Raw genomic sequence first — 19,639 nt, 5'->3', positions numbered from 1 at the left:
ACTCTGCATAACATTTGTGAAGCAAAGGGGGAAAAGGAGCACTGAGGTAGATCAACTGAGGGAGGCTTTGAAGGAGCATTCTGACAATGATTCCCAGTAATGTGTCTTTATGTGATGCATTCAGCCAGGCAATATTTACTTGCCATCTTAAATGACCCCTGCAGTACTTGCTTCCTGCGTGTTAATTGTACTGAGCAAATATTCCTGCATATAGCCATTGTGTTTGAATGTTAGCACCAACTAACGTGTGTATGACACAAATAAAGTCTCATTTTATTTCAAAGACTAATATGTAATAACAGGACAAAACACAAAATTTTTGTCAAACAGGGGACGTGGAAATGAGGATCAGTCTCTCGGTTACGACTCTCACAGCTGACTGTAACTCCAGCTTTCATTGTAAAACCAGTTCCTAGGGAAGAGTGCATGGGGTACTGCAAGGGACCAGGAACATGCGAGGAATGTGGCGCAGGAGTTTGGGGAGGGCATGGAACGGAGTTCTGTATTGCCTGCAGGGTGAGTCATGCATGGATGTGCTCAGATTGCAGCGAAATGAGGGACCTGAGCATCTCTGTCTGGTCCTCCAGCTGCCCCTGTGTCCTTTCCAGGCTATCCAGCCCGAGTCTTTCTTTTATAGTCTTACTCTACTCTCTTGTTTCACTATGTGCTACATCTGTTGACTGCAGCACTTTGTGAAATGTATCCTCCTTACTCCTCCCGGTTTTCCACCTTATCCGATGAAGGAGCTCCACCAGTGTGGAGGAGTAGGTCCTCAAGGGCACTTCTGCAAAACCAAAGAAACAATGAACAGAGACGGTATTGTGAGTTCACTCACAGCCATGATCACAAAAGTTACACACACCTCTTCCTGACTGTCTCTCTGCTAGCACACAGCTCAGCGAGAGCCCGAAATATGGTGAGTTTGGCTGGGAGGGGGTGGCTACTGAAGAGGGAATGGGCAAGAAGGGACAAAGGGTCTGGGTGCTTTGCGAAGAGGGTCACTAAATGCACCTAGGGAGAGTGTTCTGAATATTGGCACCCTTTTCCACAGGCTGGGATAATCAAACTCGATATCTCACTCCTGAGGGTAACCCAGGATGCAAGGGTGCATCTCCTGCATACGTGTGGCTTCAGACTGGGTTCATATGCTGCTTTGGTCCCTGCAGAAATAATTGCCAGTTGGTGCAGCAAAGTTTCCTACAGCGGGGGGACAAACAAGGCAGCTCTGCCAAGGAACCTTTAGCAGAGGATTGCAGAATACTTACAGGAAACTTTCCTAGAGATCACTATTGTGGATTCCTGGGACATCCTGGTGTACATTAACAAACTTTCCCATTGGGCCCCCACTGCATAGCATCATCTGTTAATTGCAGTCCCTTATCACTCCTCTACCAAATAACAAAGTACATGACAGCTCAATCTCCTCTCACTGTGCACTATCAAAGCAAAATGTGTGCTTACCTGAGCTCGCTTTCCCTGCTTCAGGCATGCCAGAACTGGAGTGCTGGGACTTGCTTGTCCCCTCCAGAGGCAAAAAGAGGTCCTGACTCGCTGCACCATCAGATCTAGGTCTCTGTACCTTCTTGTGTATGAACAAAAAGAAAAGGAGTACTTGTGGCACCTTAGAGACTAACCAATTTATTTGAGCATAAGCTTTCATGAGCTACAGCTCACTTCATCGGATGCATACTGTGGAAACTGCAGAAGACATTATATACACAGAGACCATGAAACAATACCTCCTCCTACCCCACTCTCCTGCTGGTAATAGCTTATCCAAAGTGACCACTCTCCTTACAATGTGTATGAAAAATCAAGGTGGGTCATTTCCAGCACAAATCCAGGTTTTCTCACCCCCCCCCACCCCCATACACACACAAATTCACTCTCCTGCTGGTAACAGCCCATCCAAAGCGACCATTCTCCCCACAATGTGCACGATAATCAAGGTGGGCCATTTCCAGCACAAATCCAGGTCTTCCAACCCCCCCCCCCACACACACAAACTCACTCTCCTGCTGGTAATAGCTCATCCAAACTGATCACTCTCCTTAAGTGATCAGTTTGGATGAGCTATTACCAGCAGGAGAGTGAGTTTGTGGGGGGGGGGGGGGCGGTGAGAAGACCTGGATTTGTGCTGGAAATGGCCCACCTTGATTATCGTGCACATTGTGGGGAGAATGGTCGCTTTGGATGGGCTGTTACCAGCAGGAGAGTGAATTTGTGTGTGTATGGGGGTGGGGGGGGGGGTGAGAAAACCTGGATTTGTGCTGGAAATGACCCACCTTGATTTTTCATACACATTGTAAGGAGAGTGGTCACTTTGGATAAGCTATTACCAGCAGGAGAGTGGGGTAGGAGGAGGTATTGTTTCATGGTCTCTGTGTATATAATGTCTTCTGCAGTTTCCACAGTATGCATCCGATGAAGTGAGCTGTAGCTCATGAAAGCTTATGCTCAAATAAATTGGTTAGTCTCTAAGGTGCCACAAGTACTCCTTTTCTTTTTGCGAATACAGACTAACACGGCTGTTACTCTGAAACCTGTGTATGAACAGCAATTTGTAAGGGTGCTGGTCACAGAATGGCTTAGGGGGCAATCTTGGCCTATACCTCTATTTGTGGTGTTTCCTCTATGGAGATGGGGGTATAAATTACCCAGACAATGAGGAGTCTTTGAGTGAGTAAAGGGACTCGTCAATTTTATTTACTGAATAAGTTAGCCTCGTCAAAGGGTAGGTCCTCAATGGTATTTTGTACCTCCTTGCGGGACCCTCAGGATTGGAACCAAGACTTGCGCCTCATGACAATTGCTGTAGCTATCCCTGTCAAAGTGGCATTAGCATCATCCACTGCAGCCTGAAGAGATGTTTTAGCTATCAGTCTGCCCTCATCAATGAATGCTTGGAAATGTCCTCTTGAAGGAGTTTGTCCTTAAAGTCCAGAATTTGGAGCAGTTGGTGAAATCATACTTTGCTAACAGGACCGGGTAGTTAACAATTCGAAACTGAAGGCTGGTGGAAGAAAATACCTTCCACTCTAGGCAGTCAAGGCATTTAGTACCCTTGTCCATGGGTGTTGCCTTGAGATGCGGTAGCCTAGCCCTTTTTGTGTCTGCTTACGCTAGCAGGGAGTTGGGTGCTGGGGGTGTAAACTGGAACTCCACTCCCTTGCCTGGTACAAAAATAATGCTTCTCAGCCCTTTTGGGGGCGGGGGGTGCAGGAAGCAGGAATATGCCAAACTACCCTGGCTGGTTCCATAATAGCCTCATTCACTGGAAGGGCCATCCACCTAGGACCAGAAGGCTGCAGAATGTCTAGGAGCCTATGCTGAATATCCTGGACCTCCTTGAGTTGGATCTAGAACTCAGTCACCACCCTTTGCAGGCGCTCTTGATACTGCCTGTGGTCATCAGGAGTGAATGATGATGGAGGGACAATCACCTCATCTGATGAGAAGGATACTCCCATTGGAACTGTTGGTCCCAATGGATCTGGCTTGATTTTCTTTTCTCTTGTACTCTAACAAAGCTGGTTGGTTTTGGCTAGGAAATGGTAGGTGAGATTCATACAAGGGTCCAGGGTGTCTAGCATAGAAATTCCATGGACCCCAATAATGCCAGTATGTAGGGTTGACTGGTTGGGTGGACCCTATGACATTGGGTACCATCAGTCCCCATGGACAGGCATGTCTGGGTGAAGGATGGATCCCAGACTTTTGAGAGTTTTTGTCTGGGCTAGCATCCCTGTGCAGAGGTGATGTTTTGTCTGAAGCCTCTGACTTGGCCAATGAGAAGGTAAGTTCCAGTTCAACCAACAGAGCCATTGGTACTGGTGGACAAATACTCTGGCTGGATGGGTGGGGGAGCATTCCTATCTCTTCACATTGGCTTCTTTCTCCACTGCTGTAATGACCCTAAATAGGGTCATACCCACCAGGAGAGGAAACTGTGGATAAGGTAGGGTAAAGATATCCTCTGGGGAGTCGTAGGTTTCAGTCCATCCTAGAGTGCAGGGTTTTCTAGTGGTCAGGACAGATGGATCCAATGCATCCTAAGTTGTGATGGAAAGTGGTTTCTTGTGGGGCGTGGGGCATTGCCAGAGCAGAGTCTCATCTGGAACTCCTAGATGGTGTTTGTAGGTGCTGATCCTTGGGCTTATGTATTAGAACGGAAGTTGGTACTGACAGATCCTTATTCCTTTGTGCCATACCTTCATGTTCAGAAGATTTGACTGGACCTAAGTCCTTAGGACATGCATGCAAGGACTCAATTGACTTGGATGGAGTCAGGGAGAGATCTTTTACTCTAGGTGCAGATTTGGAAGGATATCTGTTCTTGTGTTTGCAAAAGTGCCCCTTACTCTTGTGAGAAGCCCTAGGTAACAGTTGTTGAGACTTAGCTGCTTTGGCCTTGGATCCTGAGCTTGTGCTTGGAGGGGCACTGCCCTCTGACTGAAGCGGTTGTCTGGAGGGCGCCTCTCTAGCCCAGGTCCAGCTGAGCTCTTATGGCCTTCTCCATGAGATGCTTCTTTAGTCGGAGCCATCATCCCTCATGGGTTCATTGGGGGACAACGGGTGGGGACAGATAGCTCAGTGGTTTGAGCATTGGCCTGCTAAACCCAGGGTTGTGAGTTCAATCCTTGAGGGGGCCATTTGGGATCTGGGGCAAAAATTGGGGATTGGTCCTGCTTTGAGCAGGGGGTTGGACTGGATGACCTCCTGAGGTCCCTTCCAACCCTGATATTCTATGATTCACAGAGGGAAGGACTGACAAATGCTGTACATGAAAGAGATGTGACCCTCCCCAAGGCAATAAAGGCAACACTGGTGCTCAGAACTCATGGAGAAAGAATGAAGACACCCTGACTCCGGGCATGGTCTTTACAGAGAAATGCTCGGGGGGGGGGAGGGGGAGGGGAGGAAGAACTAAATTACACTAACTAGACTAAACCTCACTACTAAGAAAAATAAAAGAAAGGATTTAGAATATACAGGTCCGGAAGAATACACACAGAGGTCACTTCAGACACAGAGGATTCCCACTCAGCCCACGCGACTCTAGAAAGGAACCGGAACAGCATCACTCCGCAGGGCCCCGATACCCTGGAGGGGGTCAAACCCCGGTATGTGAGGCAGGGACACGTCTATGCGGGGTCCGTGGTGGTGTGTAGGGGAACGGCCATGCCCTAGCAGGTGGGAGTGGGTAGGGGAGAGCTTCGCCCACGGGTACATCTCCACAGGCGGCGGCGGCACCGGCCGCGTCCCCACCCGCAGGCGGCCCAGCGGTGCGCCGGCAGCTGCCGGGAGAGAGGCTCCGGCGGGGCGAGCGCGAGGTCAGGACAACCCCGCCCCCGGTTCGCCATATTCACCTTTCTCCGCCGCCACGAGGCGAGCTGTCCGGGGCGCATGCGCCGGCCGCTTGGCCCTGGGGCTCGCGAGAGGCGGGGGCTCGAGGTTGTTGTGAAGCTGTTGGAAGCACGTGAAGCGCGCAACGTCATCATAAACACTAGTAGGGGAAATGGCGGCTCCTGGGAGCGGAAAGGTAACGGGGGAAGGGGGCGCCTGGTGCCCGCCGGCTGGATCGGGGGGAGGGGGCGAGGCCTGTGCCGACGGGAGCGCCCGGCCCGGCCCGGCTGCCGCCGCCGCGTGTCTGTTTGTCCTAGGCTGGTGGGGGAAGCGAGGCCCGGCCCCTCGTACTGCTGGGCTCTATTGCTCCTTAGCCCTGGCGGGGCGGGGGGCAGCGGAAATCCCTTTTTGCTGCTGGGGGTGTCTCCCTAGGCCGTGGCGCCCAGGGGGGGGGGGGGGGGGGGGATGTCCCTGTAGAGCGGGGGGAGGCCGGGCATCCTGCGCTGGTTCGCTGGGGACTCCTTGGTGGGGGAAGGGAGGTGCTTGGTGACAGACAGCGAGCGCCTTGCTCCCTCCCGAGGAGCTGGTGACACCGGGTGTCTGGCCCCGACTGAGGCGGCGTCTGTCTTGCCCGGGCCCGCCAGCCTGTCCCGCTGCAGCGCCAGCGTGTCCCCAGTGCTGGGGGCGGCGAGTTGTTGCTCGGCCCTTGCTCTGGCGGAGGCAGCCCCGCTCCACTCGCTCGGCGGTGTGTGTGTTTCCGAGGAGAATGCCAGGCTGCTGGTCAGTTTGTGGCTGTTTAAAATCGTAGCGCTTTTGTGAAGAAGTGGAGTTGTCCCATTGTCCTTGGCCATGGTATCCTGGTGTTTAGCAGCCGCGCTCTTTGCCAGGCTTGGTTGGGTTTCAGTGACGTGGGTGTGTCCACCTTTTGATACTTTGGGATGTAGTGTGGTCTGTAAAGAGAAGATAGTTTAACATAAATCTAATAATTGCGTTAACATGAATATCTGTGTTCTTTGATTCATGGTCGAGCCCGGGATGGGACTTTTTTTAATCCCATCCGACTCTGCAATTCCAACTTCCACCTACTCCCGCATTGTTTCTTGCATTTTTATCACACTTCCACCTGCAAAAACCTTAGATCCTGCCAATCCCGCAAGAGAGACTGATACCCCCATGCTACTAAAAAACAAACAAACAAACAAAAACCATGGTCATTTAGTACATTATATACATAATTAGAATTCAGACACAATTTTTACATGCTGAACTGATAAGAGATTTAACGTTTTACAGCAGATTACTAAAGTCTGGGTTTTTGTTTTTGTTGCCCACCTAATTCCACCCACAACAAAGTATTTGTTTTCTTTGAATTATGGTTATGATTCAGATTCATTTTCAAATAGTGACTGTCTACATTAAAACACTCGTGCGCTTCAGTTCTCTGTTCTTCATTGCAGTCATCATGTTTTTCTGTGCATGCAAGTAACTACAGCAAGTGTTTTTTTTTGGGAATGAGGACCTTCTTCCCTGGTGCTTTTGATTATATGCCTCAGCATGGGTACCTTTACCTCTTTCTGCTGCTTACCAGAGGCCAGTTTGTTTTCTTTGTCTTTGGGAATGGTCTCCAAGGCCATGTCTACGCTACTGGGTAAATCGACACTGCTGTGATAGATGCGGTGGTGTCGATTTAGCGGGTTTGGTGAAGATACCCTAAGTCAATGGGAGAGTGCCTCCCGTCGACATAGTGCGGTGTAGACACTACTGTAAGTTAACCTAAAATTATGTCGACTTCAGTTATGTAACTTACGTAACTGAACTAGTGTATCTTATATCGACTTGCAGTGTTAGTGTAGACCAGCCCCAAGGGATTTTCCTTATAAAACAATCATAGGATCATAGAATATCAGGGTTGGAAGGAACATCAGGAGGTCATCTAGTCCAACCCCCTGCTGAAAGCAGGACCAATCCCCAACTAAATCAGCCCAGCCAGGGCTTTGTCAAGCCTGACCTTAAAAACTTTCAAGGAAGGAGATTCCACCACCTCCCTAGGTAACGCATTCCAGTGTTTAACCATCCTCTTAGTGAAAAAGTTTTTCCTAATATCCAACCTAAACCTCCCCCACTGCAACTTGAGACCATTACTCCTCATTCTGTCATCTGCTACCACTGAGAAAAGTCTAGATCCATCCTCTTTGGAACCCCCTTTCAGGTAGTTGAAAGCAGCTATCCAGTCCCCCCTCATTCTTCTCTTCCGCAGACTAAACGGTTCCCTCCCAGTTCCCTCAGCATCTCTTCATAACTCATGTGTTCCAGTCCCCTAATCATTTTTGTTGCCCTCCGCTGGACGCTTTCCAATTTTTCCACATCCTTCTTGTAGTGTGGGGCCCAAAACTGGACACAGTACTCCAGATGAGGCCTCCTCAATGTCAAATAGAGGAGAATGATCACGTCCCTCGATCTGCTGGCAATGCCCCTACTTATACAGCCCAAAATGCCATTGGCCTTCTTGGCACCAAGGGCACACTGTTGACTCATATCCAGCTTCTTGTCTACTGTAACCCCTAGGTCCTATTCTGCAGAACTGCTGCCTAGCCATTCGGTCCCTAGTCTGTAGCGGTGCATGGGATTCTTCCGTCCCAAGTGCAGGACTATGCACTTGTCCTTGCTGAACCTCATCAGATTTCTTTTGGTCCAATCCTCTAATTTGTCTAGGTCTCTCTGTATCCTATCCCTACCCTCCAGCGTATCTACCTCTCCTCCCAGTTTAGTGTCATCTGCAAACTTGCTGAGGGTGCAATCCACACCATCCTCCAGATCATTAATGAAGATATTGAACAAAACCAGCCCGAGGACTGACCCTTGGGGCACTCCACTTGATACCGGCTGCCAACTAGACATGGAGCCACTGATCACTACCCGTTGAGCCCAACAATCTAGCCAGCTTTCTATCCACCTTATTGTCCATTCATCCAGCCCATACTGCTTTAACTTACTGGCAAGAATACTGTGGGAGATGGTGTCAAAAGCTTTGCTAATGTCAAGGAACAACACATCCACTGCTTTCCCTTCATCCACAGAGCCAGTTATCTCGTCATAGAAGGCAATTAGATTAGTCAGGCATGACTTGTCCTTGGTGAATCCATGCTGACTGTTCCTGATCACTTTCCTCTTGTCTAAATGCTTCAGAATTGATCCCTTGAGGACCTGCTCCATGATTTTTCGAGGGACTGAGGTGAGGCTGACTGGCCTGTAGTCCCAGGATCCTCCTTCTTCCCTTTTTTAAAGATGGGCATTACATTAGCCTTTTTCCAGTCGTTTGGGACCTCCCCTGATCACCATGAGTTTTCAAAGGTAATGGCCAATGGCTCTGCAATCACATCCGCCAACTCCTTTAGCACTCTCAGATGCAGCACATCCGGCCCCATGGACTTGTGCTCGTCCAGCTTTTCTAAATAGTCCCGAACCACTTCTTTCTCCACAGAGGGCTGGTCACCTCCTCCCCATGCTGTGCTGCTCAGTGCAGCAGTCTGGGAGCTGACCTTGTTCGTGAAGACAGAGGCAAAAAAAGCATTGAGTACATTAGCTTTTTCCACATCCTCTGTCACTCTTTCCTTGACTTTCTTCTTGTTGCTAACATACCTGAAGAAACCCTTCTTGTTACTCTTAACATCTCTTGCTAGCTGCAACTCCAGGTGTGATTTGGCCTTCCTGATTTCACTCCTGCATGCCCGAGCAATATTTTTATACTCTTCCCTGGTCATTTGTCCAATCTTCCACTTCTTGTAAGCTTCTTTTTTGGGTTTAAGATCAGCAAGGATTTCACTGTTAAGCCAAGCTGGTCGCCTGCCATATTTACTATTCTTTCTACAGAAAGCAAGGTTTGTTAGAAAATAAAGTAAAAATAAAAAGTTGTGGCATAAAATCTTATTTTAAAGTCTGAAAAGCAACCTCACTAGATAGGATACTTTATAATTAGTCTGTTTATGGACAAATACAGTTTTTACATTCCTGGAGTTTGTGTATTTTCAGTATCTTGGCTGTTAGATCTTTCCCTCTGTGTTACCATCTCGCACTCATTGGTACAGTTGTCATCAGGGAGGTTATTTTCTCTTGTGTGCTTCTTTACATGGTGGGAATATTCTGTGTTACGTGCATAGCCCTCTAATTAAATATATTGGTCATTAAGACCAATATACATTTTCCATTATGTGAGTTTATTCAATATTTGATTTCAGCCATCTCCAGTCATTTGATATGTGCTGCTTCAAAGGAATCTCTGTAACCTTCATGGAATTAGACGCCTTTCTGTATATCCTCTAAATCTAAGGCATCGCTTAACAGACAGATTGATATAGGGCTTCTCTACACTTAAAATGCTGCTGCTGCAGCAGCACAGCTGCGCCACTGTAGCACTGCACTGAAGACACCACCTACACCAATTGGAGGACTTCTCCCGTCGGCATAGGTACTTTACCTCCCAGAAAGGCAGTAGCTATGTCAATGGGAGAAGCCCTCCCATTCATATAGTGCTATCTAACCTGAGAGTTAGGTTGGCATAACTGTGTCCCTTACAGGTGTAGATATTCCACACCCTTGAATGATGTAGTTATACGGACATAAGTTGCTAGTATAGACCAAGCCTCATAGTATGCTGTGAGCAGAGGCCTGTGCCTGCCTGGAGTTCTTCTGAATGTTAGGCCTTGTCTAAATTAGAGTGTTTTACCAGTGTAGCTATGTCTGTTAAGAATGTGATTTTTCCCCCCACTCCCCGCGCCTTTCACATTTCTAACTGACATAGCTATGCCAGCGAAAGCTATGCAGGCAAAAAGACTTTTTGCTAGCATAGTATATTACATTCAGGGAACTGGTTTAAGCTATAGCATATATCTGTACTGGTAAACCCTTTTAAGTATAGACCAGGCCTCAGTTATGGTTTCACTGTGCTGAAGAGATAAAGTATAACTCTCCTTTACTCATAATTTGAAAGTTTCTGTTTATTCTTAATTGCATTTTATATCCATTATAGAACTTCTCTTGCATAAATGCTTACAGTAAAATTTGCTTATTACTACCTGAGGCTCTTCTCCTGTCTGTGCTTAAGAGACTTGTATTTTAGTTTAAATACCACTGTTACTGTATAATTATTCTAATAGCTCAAGACACTTTCAATGCATCTATGGCAGGACTTGAAAAATTTGCTTATTTCCGTCAAGTAAGAAACCTTTACTGTGTGTGTGGTTCCCATAGTTTCCAACTCTGGCAAGCTTTTCAGTATTGGGTGGATTTTTACTTAAAGCCCCAACTCCTGGAATGAAATGAGAATTCCACTTTAAATAAATAAATAAAAAAGCTGATTTTTCTAGTCCTCATCATTGCCCTGAAAGCGCTCGAAGACGTGAGCCCTGAATGCTCCAAAAGCAGAAGCCACATAAAGACTCAGTTTATTTTTTAATTTTTTAAAAAAGCTTCTGAATTCTAAGCCATCTCATGATCTTTTAGGGGCCTGATTGATGTTTTTTGAATGCTTATGGTTGGCAATACCAGAACCCAGACCCCTCAATTTCTGCAGAATTTAAGCTTTAATTTAAAAATAGTGTTTGAAAGATAAGCTTCCAGATATGAACTGTTGCACTGCTTTTATCTTGAGTCTTCAGCCTCAGTTCTTCCTCAGCCCTCTGCTCCTAGGAAAAGCTTTGCAATAGTGAGATTTTGATGACTGCTAGCACTGCTTCATCATTTACTAGGGTTACTGTACCATAGAATACCTATTTAGGATTGATTCATTGAGACCTTTATGTCCAATATATTTGATAAAACTGGAGTACCATGTCTCCACTCCTTTCCAGACTTGTATTATCCATGTGTGACTTCTTATTGAGTTAGGGTTTTTTGTTTTATTTAAGTCAGATATGGACATTCTTTAGCATGGTTTGGTTTGGCATCACAAAAGCTGTCATTAGAACTGAACAGATTTGTGTGATAGACCCATGGTTAAAGTTGCAACTATTCCAGATAGTTGAAATATAAAATAAGTAACTGTTTAGTTAGTACTTAAACATTTCTATCACCTGGTCTGTACAATTAGGTCAATGTAAGGCAGTTTACGTTGACCTAATTATGTCAAAAGAAAAGGAGAACTTGTGGCACCTTAGAGACTAACAAATTTATTTGAGCATAAGCTTTCGTGAGCTACAGCTCACTTTGTCGGATGCATGCAGTGGAAAATACAGTGGGTAGATTTATATACACGGAGAACAATGGGTGTTACCATACATTGTTACATATGGTAACAATGGGTGTTACCATACACACTGTAACGAAAGTGATCAGGTAAGGTGAGCTATTACCTGCAGGAGAGCTGGGGGGAAAGAACTTTTGTAGTGATGATCAAGGTGGGCCATTTCCAGCAGTTGACAAGAACGTCTGTGGGGGTGGGGTGGGGTGGAGGGAATAAACATGGGGAAATAGTTTTACTTTGTGTAATGACACATGCACTCCCAGTCTTTATTCAAGCCTAAGTTAATTGTATCCAGTTTGCAAATTAATTCCAATTCAGCAGTCTCTCGTTGGAGTCTGTTTTTGAAGATTTTTTGTTGAAGAATTGCCACTTTTAGGTCTGTTATCGAGTGACCAAAGAGATTGAAGTGTTCTCCGACTGGTTTTTGAATGTTATAATTCTTGACGTCTGATTTGTGTCCATTTATTCTTTTACGTAGAGACTGTCCAGTTTGGCCAATGTACATGGCAGAGGGGCATTGCTGGCACGTGATGGCATATATCATACTGGTAGATGTGCAGATGAACGAGCCTCCGTACTCCTTTTGTACTCCTTTTCTGCCCCAAGTACTCCTTTTCTTTTTATGGATACAGACTAACATGGCTGCTACTCTGAAACCTGTCATTATGCAAGGCACTGAATTTAGCCGTATGGAGTGGAAATCTATCAAGTTCATGAAAAAACTCATACAGATACAGACAGACAGACATCTTCCTTTCCAAATGCAAACTGATGGACATCATACCAAAAGGACTGCAGGTAAAAAATCCATTACAATCTACATACCACACAGACTATGCTGACAGCTTGTGCCACACACTCTCAAAGAAACTGCGGAACCACCTGATCAACATCCTCTACAGCAAACAGGGAAAGATTAAGAGTGAGCTCTCAAAACTGGATACTCTCATAAAAAAACAACCTTCCACACAAACTTCCTCGTGGCTGGACTTTACAAAAACTAGACAAGCCATTTACAACACACACTTTGCTTCTCTACAAAAGAAAAAGGACACTAAACTATTACATGCCACAAGGGGCCACAACAGTGGTTCCCTTAACCCACCCAGCAATATTGTTAATCTATCCAACTATACTCTTAGGACAGATTCTTCTGCTGGGCTATCTCGGGGCCTCTCCTTCTGCCCCACCACCTGATTCAGTTCTGTGGTGACCTAGACTTCTTCTTTCGACGTCTCTGACTCAAATAATATTTCCAACACACCTCTGAAAAACATACTAACCCACAGAGACCTTTCTACCAAGACTACAAAAAGGATTCTGGGTGGACTCCTCCTGAAGGTTGAAACAACAGACTGGACTTCGACATAGAGTGCTTCCGCCGACGTGCACGGGCTGAAATTGTGGAAAAGTAGCTTCATTTGCCCCATAACCTCAGTCGTGCAGAACACAATGCCATCCATAGCCTCAGAAACAACTCTGACATCATAATCAAAAAGGCTGACAAAGGAGGTGCTGTCATCATCATGAATAGGTCGGAATATGAACAAGAGGCTGCTAGGCAGCTCTCCAACACCACTTTCTACAAGCCATTACCCTCTGATCCCACTGAGTGTTACCAAAAGAAACTACAGCATTTGCTCAAGACGCTCCCTGAAAAAGCACAAGAACAAATCTGCACAGACACCCCTGGAACCCTGACCTGGGGTATTCTATCTGCTATCCAAGATCCATAAACCTGGAAATCCTGGACGCCCCATCATCTCAGACATTGGCACCCTGACAGCAGGATTGTCTGGCTATGTAGACTCCCTCCTCAGGCCCTACGCTCCCAGTACTCCCAGCTATCTTTGAGACACCACTGACTTCCTGAGGAAACTACAGTCCATCGGTGATCTTCCTGAAAACACCATCCTAGCCACTATGGATGTAGAAGCCCTCTACACCAACATTCCACACAAAGATGGACTACAAGCTGTCAGGAACAGTATTCCCGATAATGTCACGGAAACCTGGTGACTGGACTTTGTCCTCACTCATAACTATTTCACATTTGGGGACAATGTATACCTTCAAATCAGCAGCACTGCTATGGGTACCTGCCTGGCCCCACAGTATGCCAACTTTTTTATGCCTGACTTAGAACAACGCTTCCTTGCCTCTCGTCCCCTAATGCCCCTACTCTACTTGCGCTACATTGATGACATCTTCATCTGGATCCATGGAAAAGAAGCCCTTGAGGAATTCCATCATGATTTCAACAATTTCCATCCTACCATCAACCTCAGCCTGGACCGGTCTACAAAAGAGATCCACTTCCTGGACACTATGGTGCTAATAAGCGATGGTCACATAAACACCACCCTATACCGGAAACCTACTGACTGCTGTGCCTACCTACATGCCTCCAGCTTTCATCCAGACCACACCACATGATCCATTGTCTATGATACAACCGCATTTGCTCCAACCCCTCAGACAGAGACAAACACCTACAAGATCGCTATCAAGTGTTCTTACAACTACAATACCCACCTGCTGAAGTGAAGAAACAGATTGACAGAGCCAGAAGAGTACCCAGAATGTACCTACTACAGGACAGGCCCAACAAAGAAAATAACAGAACGCACTAGCCATCACCTTCAGCCCCCCACTAAAACCTCTCCAGCGCATCATCAAGGATCTACAACCTATCCTGAAGGACGACCCATCACTCTCACAGATCTTGGGAGACAGGCCAGTCCTTGCTTACAGACAGCCCCCCAACCTGAAGCAAATACTCACCAGCAACCACACACCACACAACAGAACCACTAACCCAGGAACCTATCCTTGCAACAAAGCCCGTTGCCAACTGTGTCCACATATCTATTCAGGAGACACCATCATAGGGCCTAATCACATCAGCCACACTATCAGAGGCTCGTGCACCTGCATATCTACCAATGCAATATATGCCATCATGTGCCAACAATGTCCCTCTGCCATGTACATTGGCCAAACTGGACAGTCTCTACATAAAAGAATGGACACAAATCCGATGTCAAGAATTATAACATTCAAAAACCAGTCGGAGAACACTTCAATCTCTTTGGTCACTCGATTACAGACCTAAAAGTGGCAGTTCTTCAAAAAAAAAAACTTCAAAAACAGACTCCAACGAGAGACTGCTGAATTGGAATTAATTTGCAAACTGGATACAATTAACTTAGGCTTGAATAAAGATTGGGAGTGGGTGTGTCATTACACAAAGTAAAACTATTTCCCCATGTTTATTTCTCTCTCCCTCCCCCCACTGTTCCTCGCCCATTCTTGTCAACTGCTGGAAATGGCCCACCTTGATTATCACTACAAAAGGTTCTTTCCCCCCAGCTCTCCTGCAGGTAATGGCTCACCTTACCTGATCACTCTTGTTACAGTGTGTGTGGTAACACCCATTGTTTCATGTTCTTTGTGTATATAAATCTCCCCACTGTATTTTCCACTGCATGCATCTGAGAAAGTGAGCTGTAGCTCACCAAAGCCTATGCTCAAATAAATTTGTTAGTCTCTAAGGTGCCACAAGTACTCCTTTTCTTTTTGCGGATACAGACTAACACGGCTGCTACTCTGAAACCTAATTGTCACTGTCTACACTGCAGCCTTGTCCTGGCAATGTAAGTGCTGTATGACACCAACATAATTCCACCTCCATGAGAGGTGTAGGGATTATGTAAGTGTAGTTAGTGCGATGTAGTGTCTGTGGACTGCATTACTAATATCTGCTGTTAGCTTTCTCCAGCGGAGCCATGAAATTGACAAGAAAGCTGGGCAGCTAGAACTGAGCTCCCTTCGCTCGCCTTTAGAGCTGGTGCAAGAATGGACCCAGCTCCCAAGGACTTTCTCTCCCCCTGCTCTCAGCTGGGAATTGGCTGTCTTGTCATTTTCACAGCTCTATGCTGGAGCTGTGAAATTGACAAGGCTTCCTAGCTCATGGTGGGGAGCAGGTGGGGGCTGAGGTGGATGAGAAGACTGGGGATCTGGACTCCGCTCCCCAGGGGCAAGAAGCCCCGCTTCTGGTGGGGAACTGGGAGGTGAGAAGCCCTGGGAGGCCAGCTGGAAGGCTGGTAATTTGTGGGGCAGCCAGGCTCCTGGCAGGGAGCTTCCAGCAGAGCTGAGAGAGCTGGGGCTCTCAGCTCCCCACACTGTTTCTCTTAGTTTGGTGGAAGTGCTCCTGGTGAGGATGTGCACCACCAACCCATGGAGGGTAGTGTGGACATGCACCACCGCAGTAATTACTGGGGTGACTGTAAGTTGACCTAATGTAGGTCGATTTAAGTTTTTAGAGTACACACACCCTGAGTATTTTCAGTATATGGATACATTTTCAGGGCATAGACAGTTACCATTCACAATGTTTTGCTTAGCTAATTTATGATGTGCATGCATGTTATTCCAAACTGTAAACTTCAGAATCTTTAAAAGCTTGCACTTTTATCATGATCTGTATAACAACCTTTCTGTTTCCTTTCCCATAATTAAAAAATAAATAAAATGAAATTGCCATAGTGGTATGTTTTTTGTGATAAGCCTCATGGTTCAGACATAAAAGGAAGTTGGAAAGCTGGTGCTTACACGGTGGTTCTTTTCTTAGCATACTCATATTGACAATTTGACCCATCCAAGGAATTAAAGGAGAAGAGCACCAGATATGGAAAAAACATTAATAGTTAGTGGATAGTTTCCATTCTTGGAATATTAATGAAGGAAACATTTTCCTCTTTGGCCTGTTGTGCTTGGAAGTAGTTATGTAAAGTGTAGTCTTATTACAATCAATTGTTCTACCTCTGTTTCAGTACAATGTAGCATAACTTTTAAAGTTACTAATCATCATATGCTGAGATATAGTCAAAGAATACATTCATATTTTTCTTAGGCATTTTCAAAGGTCTTAATTTGCTGTTCCGAGAGTGACCTGCGTGTTCCAGCATCTTAGTTGGATGGCAGCTGCATTACATTAATGTATATGGCTTTCACACCAACATATTAACATTCTGATAATTTGCAATAGTTAAGCTAACTGCTGATGGCTTTCTTTTTATTTTTTCTTGGAAACTGTGAAATGGTCTAAAATTAGATAATTTGGTAAAGATTCTGACCCAATGCAATGAACAATTTGTACTTCCAACAACTGAAGGAAAAATCTCAGAGAACTAGGAAAGTGTTTGTGAAGGTGAAGAGACCACATTTGAGTATGGCAACAGCCTATCTACATGCCCCACATTTTATACTTTTGCTGTGTAAGGGAGTTTTGATTTGGCTAAGACTTAGGGCTACTCAGAAGTTTTTGGGGCCCAGGGCAAAATGGAGAAGAAAGAGTTTCAACTACAGGCTGAGCAAGTGCAGAATGGTGGTAGAGTGGGCATTTGGACGTTTAAAAGAGCTCTGGCGCAGTTTACTGACTCGGTTAGACCTCAGCAAAACCAATATTCCCACTGCATGACGTCAGAGAACATTTCATCACGAGTGCATTTTTTTCGCCTTCTAATCTTTGCTAGCCTTTGGGAAGGAGAAGATCCTGTGATCCTTGAAACGCATGCAGCTGGTGGAAGGAAAAAAAAAAAAGTGGTATTTAAAAAGACACATTTTATAGAACAATGGGTACACTCTCTTTCACGGTAAACCTTGTTGTTAACATTACATATGTAGCACATGTGCTTTCATTACAAGGTCGCATTTTGCCTCCCTCCACCACGTGGCTAACCCCTCCCCTTGGCCAACAGCGAGGAACATTTCTGTTCAGCCACAGGCAAACAGCCCAGCAGGAACGGGCATCTCTAATGTCCCCTTAAGAAGAGTACCCTATTTCAACCAGGTGACCATGAATGATATCACTCTCCTGAGGCTAACACAGAGAGATAAAGAACGGATGTTGTTTGAACGCCAGCAAACATACACTGAAATGCTTTGTTCTGCAACGATTCCCGACTACGTGCTACTGGCCTGGCGTGGTAAAGTGTCCTACCATGGTGGACGGAATAAGGCTGCCCTCCCCAGGAACCTTTTGCAAAGGCTTTGGGAGTGCACCCAGGAGAGCTTTATGGAGATGTCCCTGGAGGATTTCCACTCCATCCCCAGACACGTTAACAGACTTTTCCAGTAGCTGTACTGGCCGCGAATGCCAGGGCAAATTAATCATTAAACACGCTTGCTTTTAAACCATGTATACTATTTAAAAAGGTACACTCACCAGAGGTCCCTTCTCCGCCTGGCAGGTCCAGGAGGCAGCCTTGGGTGGGTTCGAGGGGTCCAGGTCCAGGGTGAGAAACAGTTCCTGGCTGTCAAGAAAACCGGTTTCTCCACTTGCTTGCTGTGAGCTATCTACAACCTCATCATCATCATCCTCTTCCTCGTCCCCAAAACCTGCTTCCGTGTTGCCTCCATCTCCATTGAAGGAGTCAAACAACACGGCTGGGGTAGTGGTGCCTGAACCCCCTAAAATGGCATGCAGCTCATCATAGAGGCGGCATGTTTTGGGCTCTGACCTGGAGCGGCCGTTTGCCTCTCTGGTTTTCTGGTAGCCTTGCCTCAGCTCCTTAAGTTTCACGTGGCACTGCTTTGGATCTCTGTTATGGCCTCTGTCCTTCATGCCCTGGGAGATTTTGACAACTGTTTTGGCATTTCGAAAACTAGAATGGAGTTCTGATAGCACGGATTCCTCTCCCCATACAGCGATCAGATCCTGTATCTCCCTTTCGGTCCATGCTGGAGCTTTTTTGCGATTCTAGGACTCCATCATCGTCATCTCTGCTGATGAGCTCTGCACTCACCTGCAGCTTGCCACACTGGCCAAACAGGAAATGAAATTCAAAAGTTCACGGGCCTTTTTCTGTCTGTCTGGCCAGTGCATCTGAGTTGAGAGTGCTTTCCTGAGCGGTCACAATGGAGCACTCTGGGATAGCTCCCGGAGGCCAATACTGTCTAACTGTGTTCACAGTACCCCAGATTTGATCCAGCAAGACCGATTTCAGTGCTAATCCCCTTTTTGGGGGTGGAGTAAAGAAATAGATTTTAAGAGCCCTTTAAGTAAAAAAAAAAAAAAAAAAGGCTTCATCGTGTGGACGGGGGCAGGGTTAAATCGATTTTAATGCTGCTAAATTCAACCTCAACTGCTAGTGTAGGCCAGGGCTATTACTTTGATAGTGGTTTCACTGCTTCAGTTCTTGAATTCCACTAAGTCTTCAACAAAATGTTTGCAGCTTTCTGTAGAACTTTTCATCAGGCAGGGCTGGAATTGAACAAGTTGCAGAGTTTGAACGTTTCCAAACAAACTCTTTGTCACACTTGGGTCTGCTGTGTGCACTCCACAAAGACTCAGACTGCATGAACTATGTGGAGAGTAGATTGCGTGAGGATTCTTCTGTAAAATTAGTTTGTGCTCCTTCAGAAATTCTAGCCATGTTGGACCCATTGTCCTGTCTTTGACCTCTACAATTTTGAAGGTCGATACCACTCTTTTCAAGTACTCTGCATATTGGCTCTGCAGTGTCCTTTCTCCCACCCTCCCACCCCCGAGTCCTCAGACATCAAAAAGCACTCTTTAATTTCCCATATGTTATGTTGAGTTTGAGCGTATCACAAAGCAAAAAATAATTTGCTCTCTATAGGAAGCATCTGGTTTTCTGGCAACAGTCATATCGTAGTAGAATGCCTTCTGTACATTTTGGATAAGTGTTGTGGATTTGGTTTTAACCGTCTTTTATGAACTCCATTCTGATACCTCAAGCAGTGGTAAAGTACAAAAGAAAAGGCTGTTCCCTTGGTCTCCTGTTTTGCTGTTAGATCTGCAAAATGAAACCAGCTAAAACCAATGTGACATCTAAGATGCATTTCAAAATTTCATGGCTTTTTATGGTTTCTTCCTCAACTTGTTTTTGAAGAGCACCATCAATTCCAGTGTGGTTCTTCAAACTTTTTTCCAGTCGAAGTAGAGTGAAAAATGGACAGACGTGTGCTCGTGGCTTTCAACCCGATCTTAGTTACTTTTGAGTCCATCACCAGACATGCAAAACACGG

The 19,639-nt window shown here is 46.0% G+C and overlaps 1 protein-coding gene and 1 long non-coding RNA gene across 4 annotated transcripts in view; one reads left to right on the top strand and one right to left on the bottom strand.

Annotated features, from left to right (window-relative positions):
• Positions 1 to 250: 250 nt before the first annotated feature.
• On the bottom strand, positions 251 to 5,436 carry LOC142070596 (uncharacterized). The gene is made up of 2 exons (XR_012666465.1): positions 5,370 to 5,436; positions 251 to 784 (listed from the first exon to the last, which is right to left on the bottom strand). It is a non-coding gene; the product is annotated as an uncharacterized LOC142070596 (long non-coding RNA).
• Positions 5,402 to 19,639, top strand: part of TBC1D15 (TBC1 domain family member 15) — a 91,461-nt gene continuing 77,223 nt past the window's right edge. For all 3 annotated transcript variants that reach the window (XM_048835756.2, XM_048835760.2, XM_048835755.2), the window contains exon 1: positions 5,402 to 5,542. In XM_048835756.2, coding sequence (XP_048691713.1) covers positions 5,519 to 5,542 — 24 coding nt within the window. In that variant the 5' untranslated portion in view covers positions 5,402 to 5,518. The remainder of the gene's footprint in view (positions 5,543 to 19,639) is intronic.

Source organism: Caretta caretta, chromosome 1, assembly GCF_965140235.1.
Source record: "Caretta caretta isolate rCarCar2 chromosome 1, rCarCar1.hap1, whole genome shotgun sequence".
NCBI lineage: Eukaryota > Metazoa > Chordata > Testudines > Cheloniidae > Caretta > Caretta caretta.
Note: the sequence above shows the minus strand (reverse complement) of the source record. Positions and strands in the feature narration are given on the sequence as shown.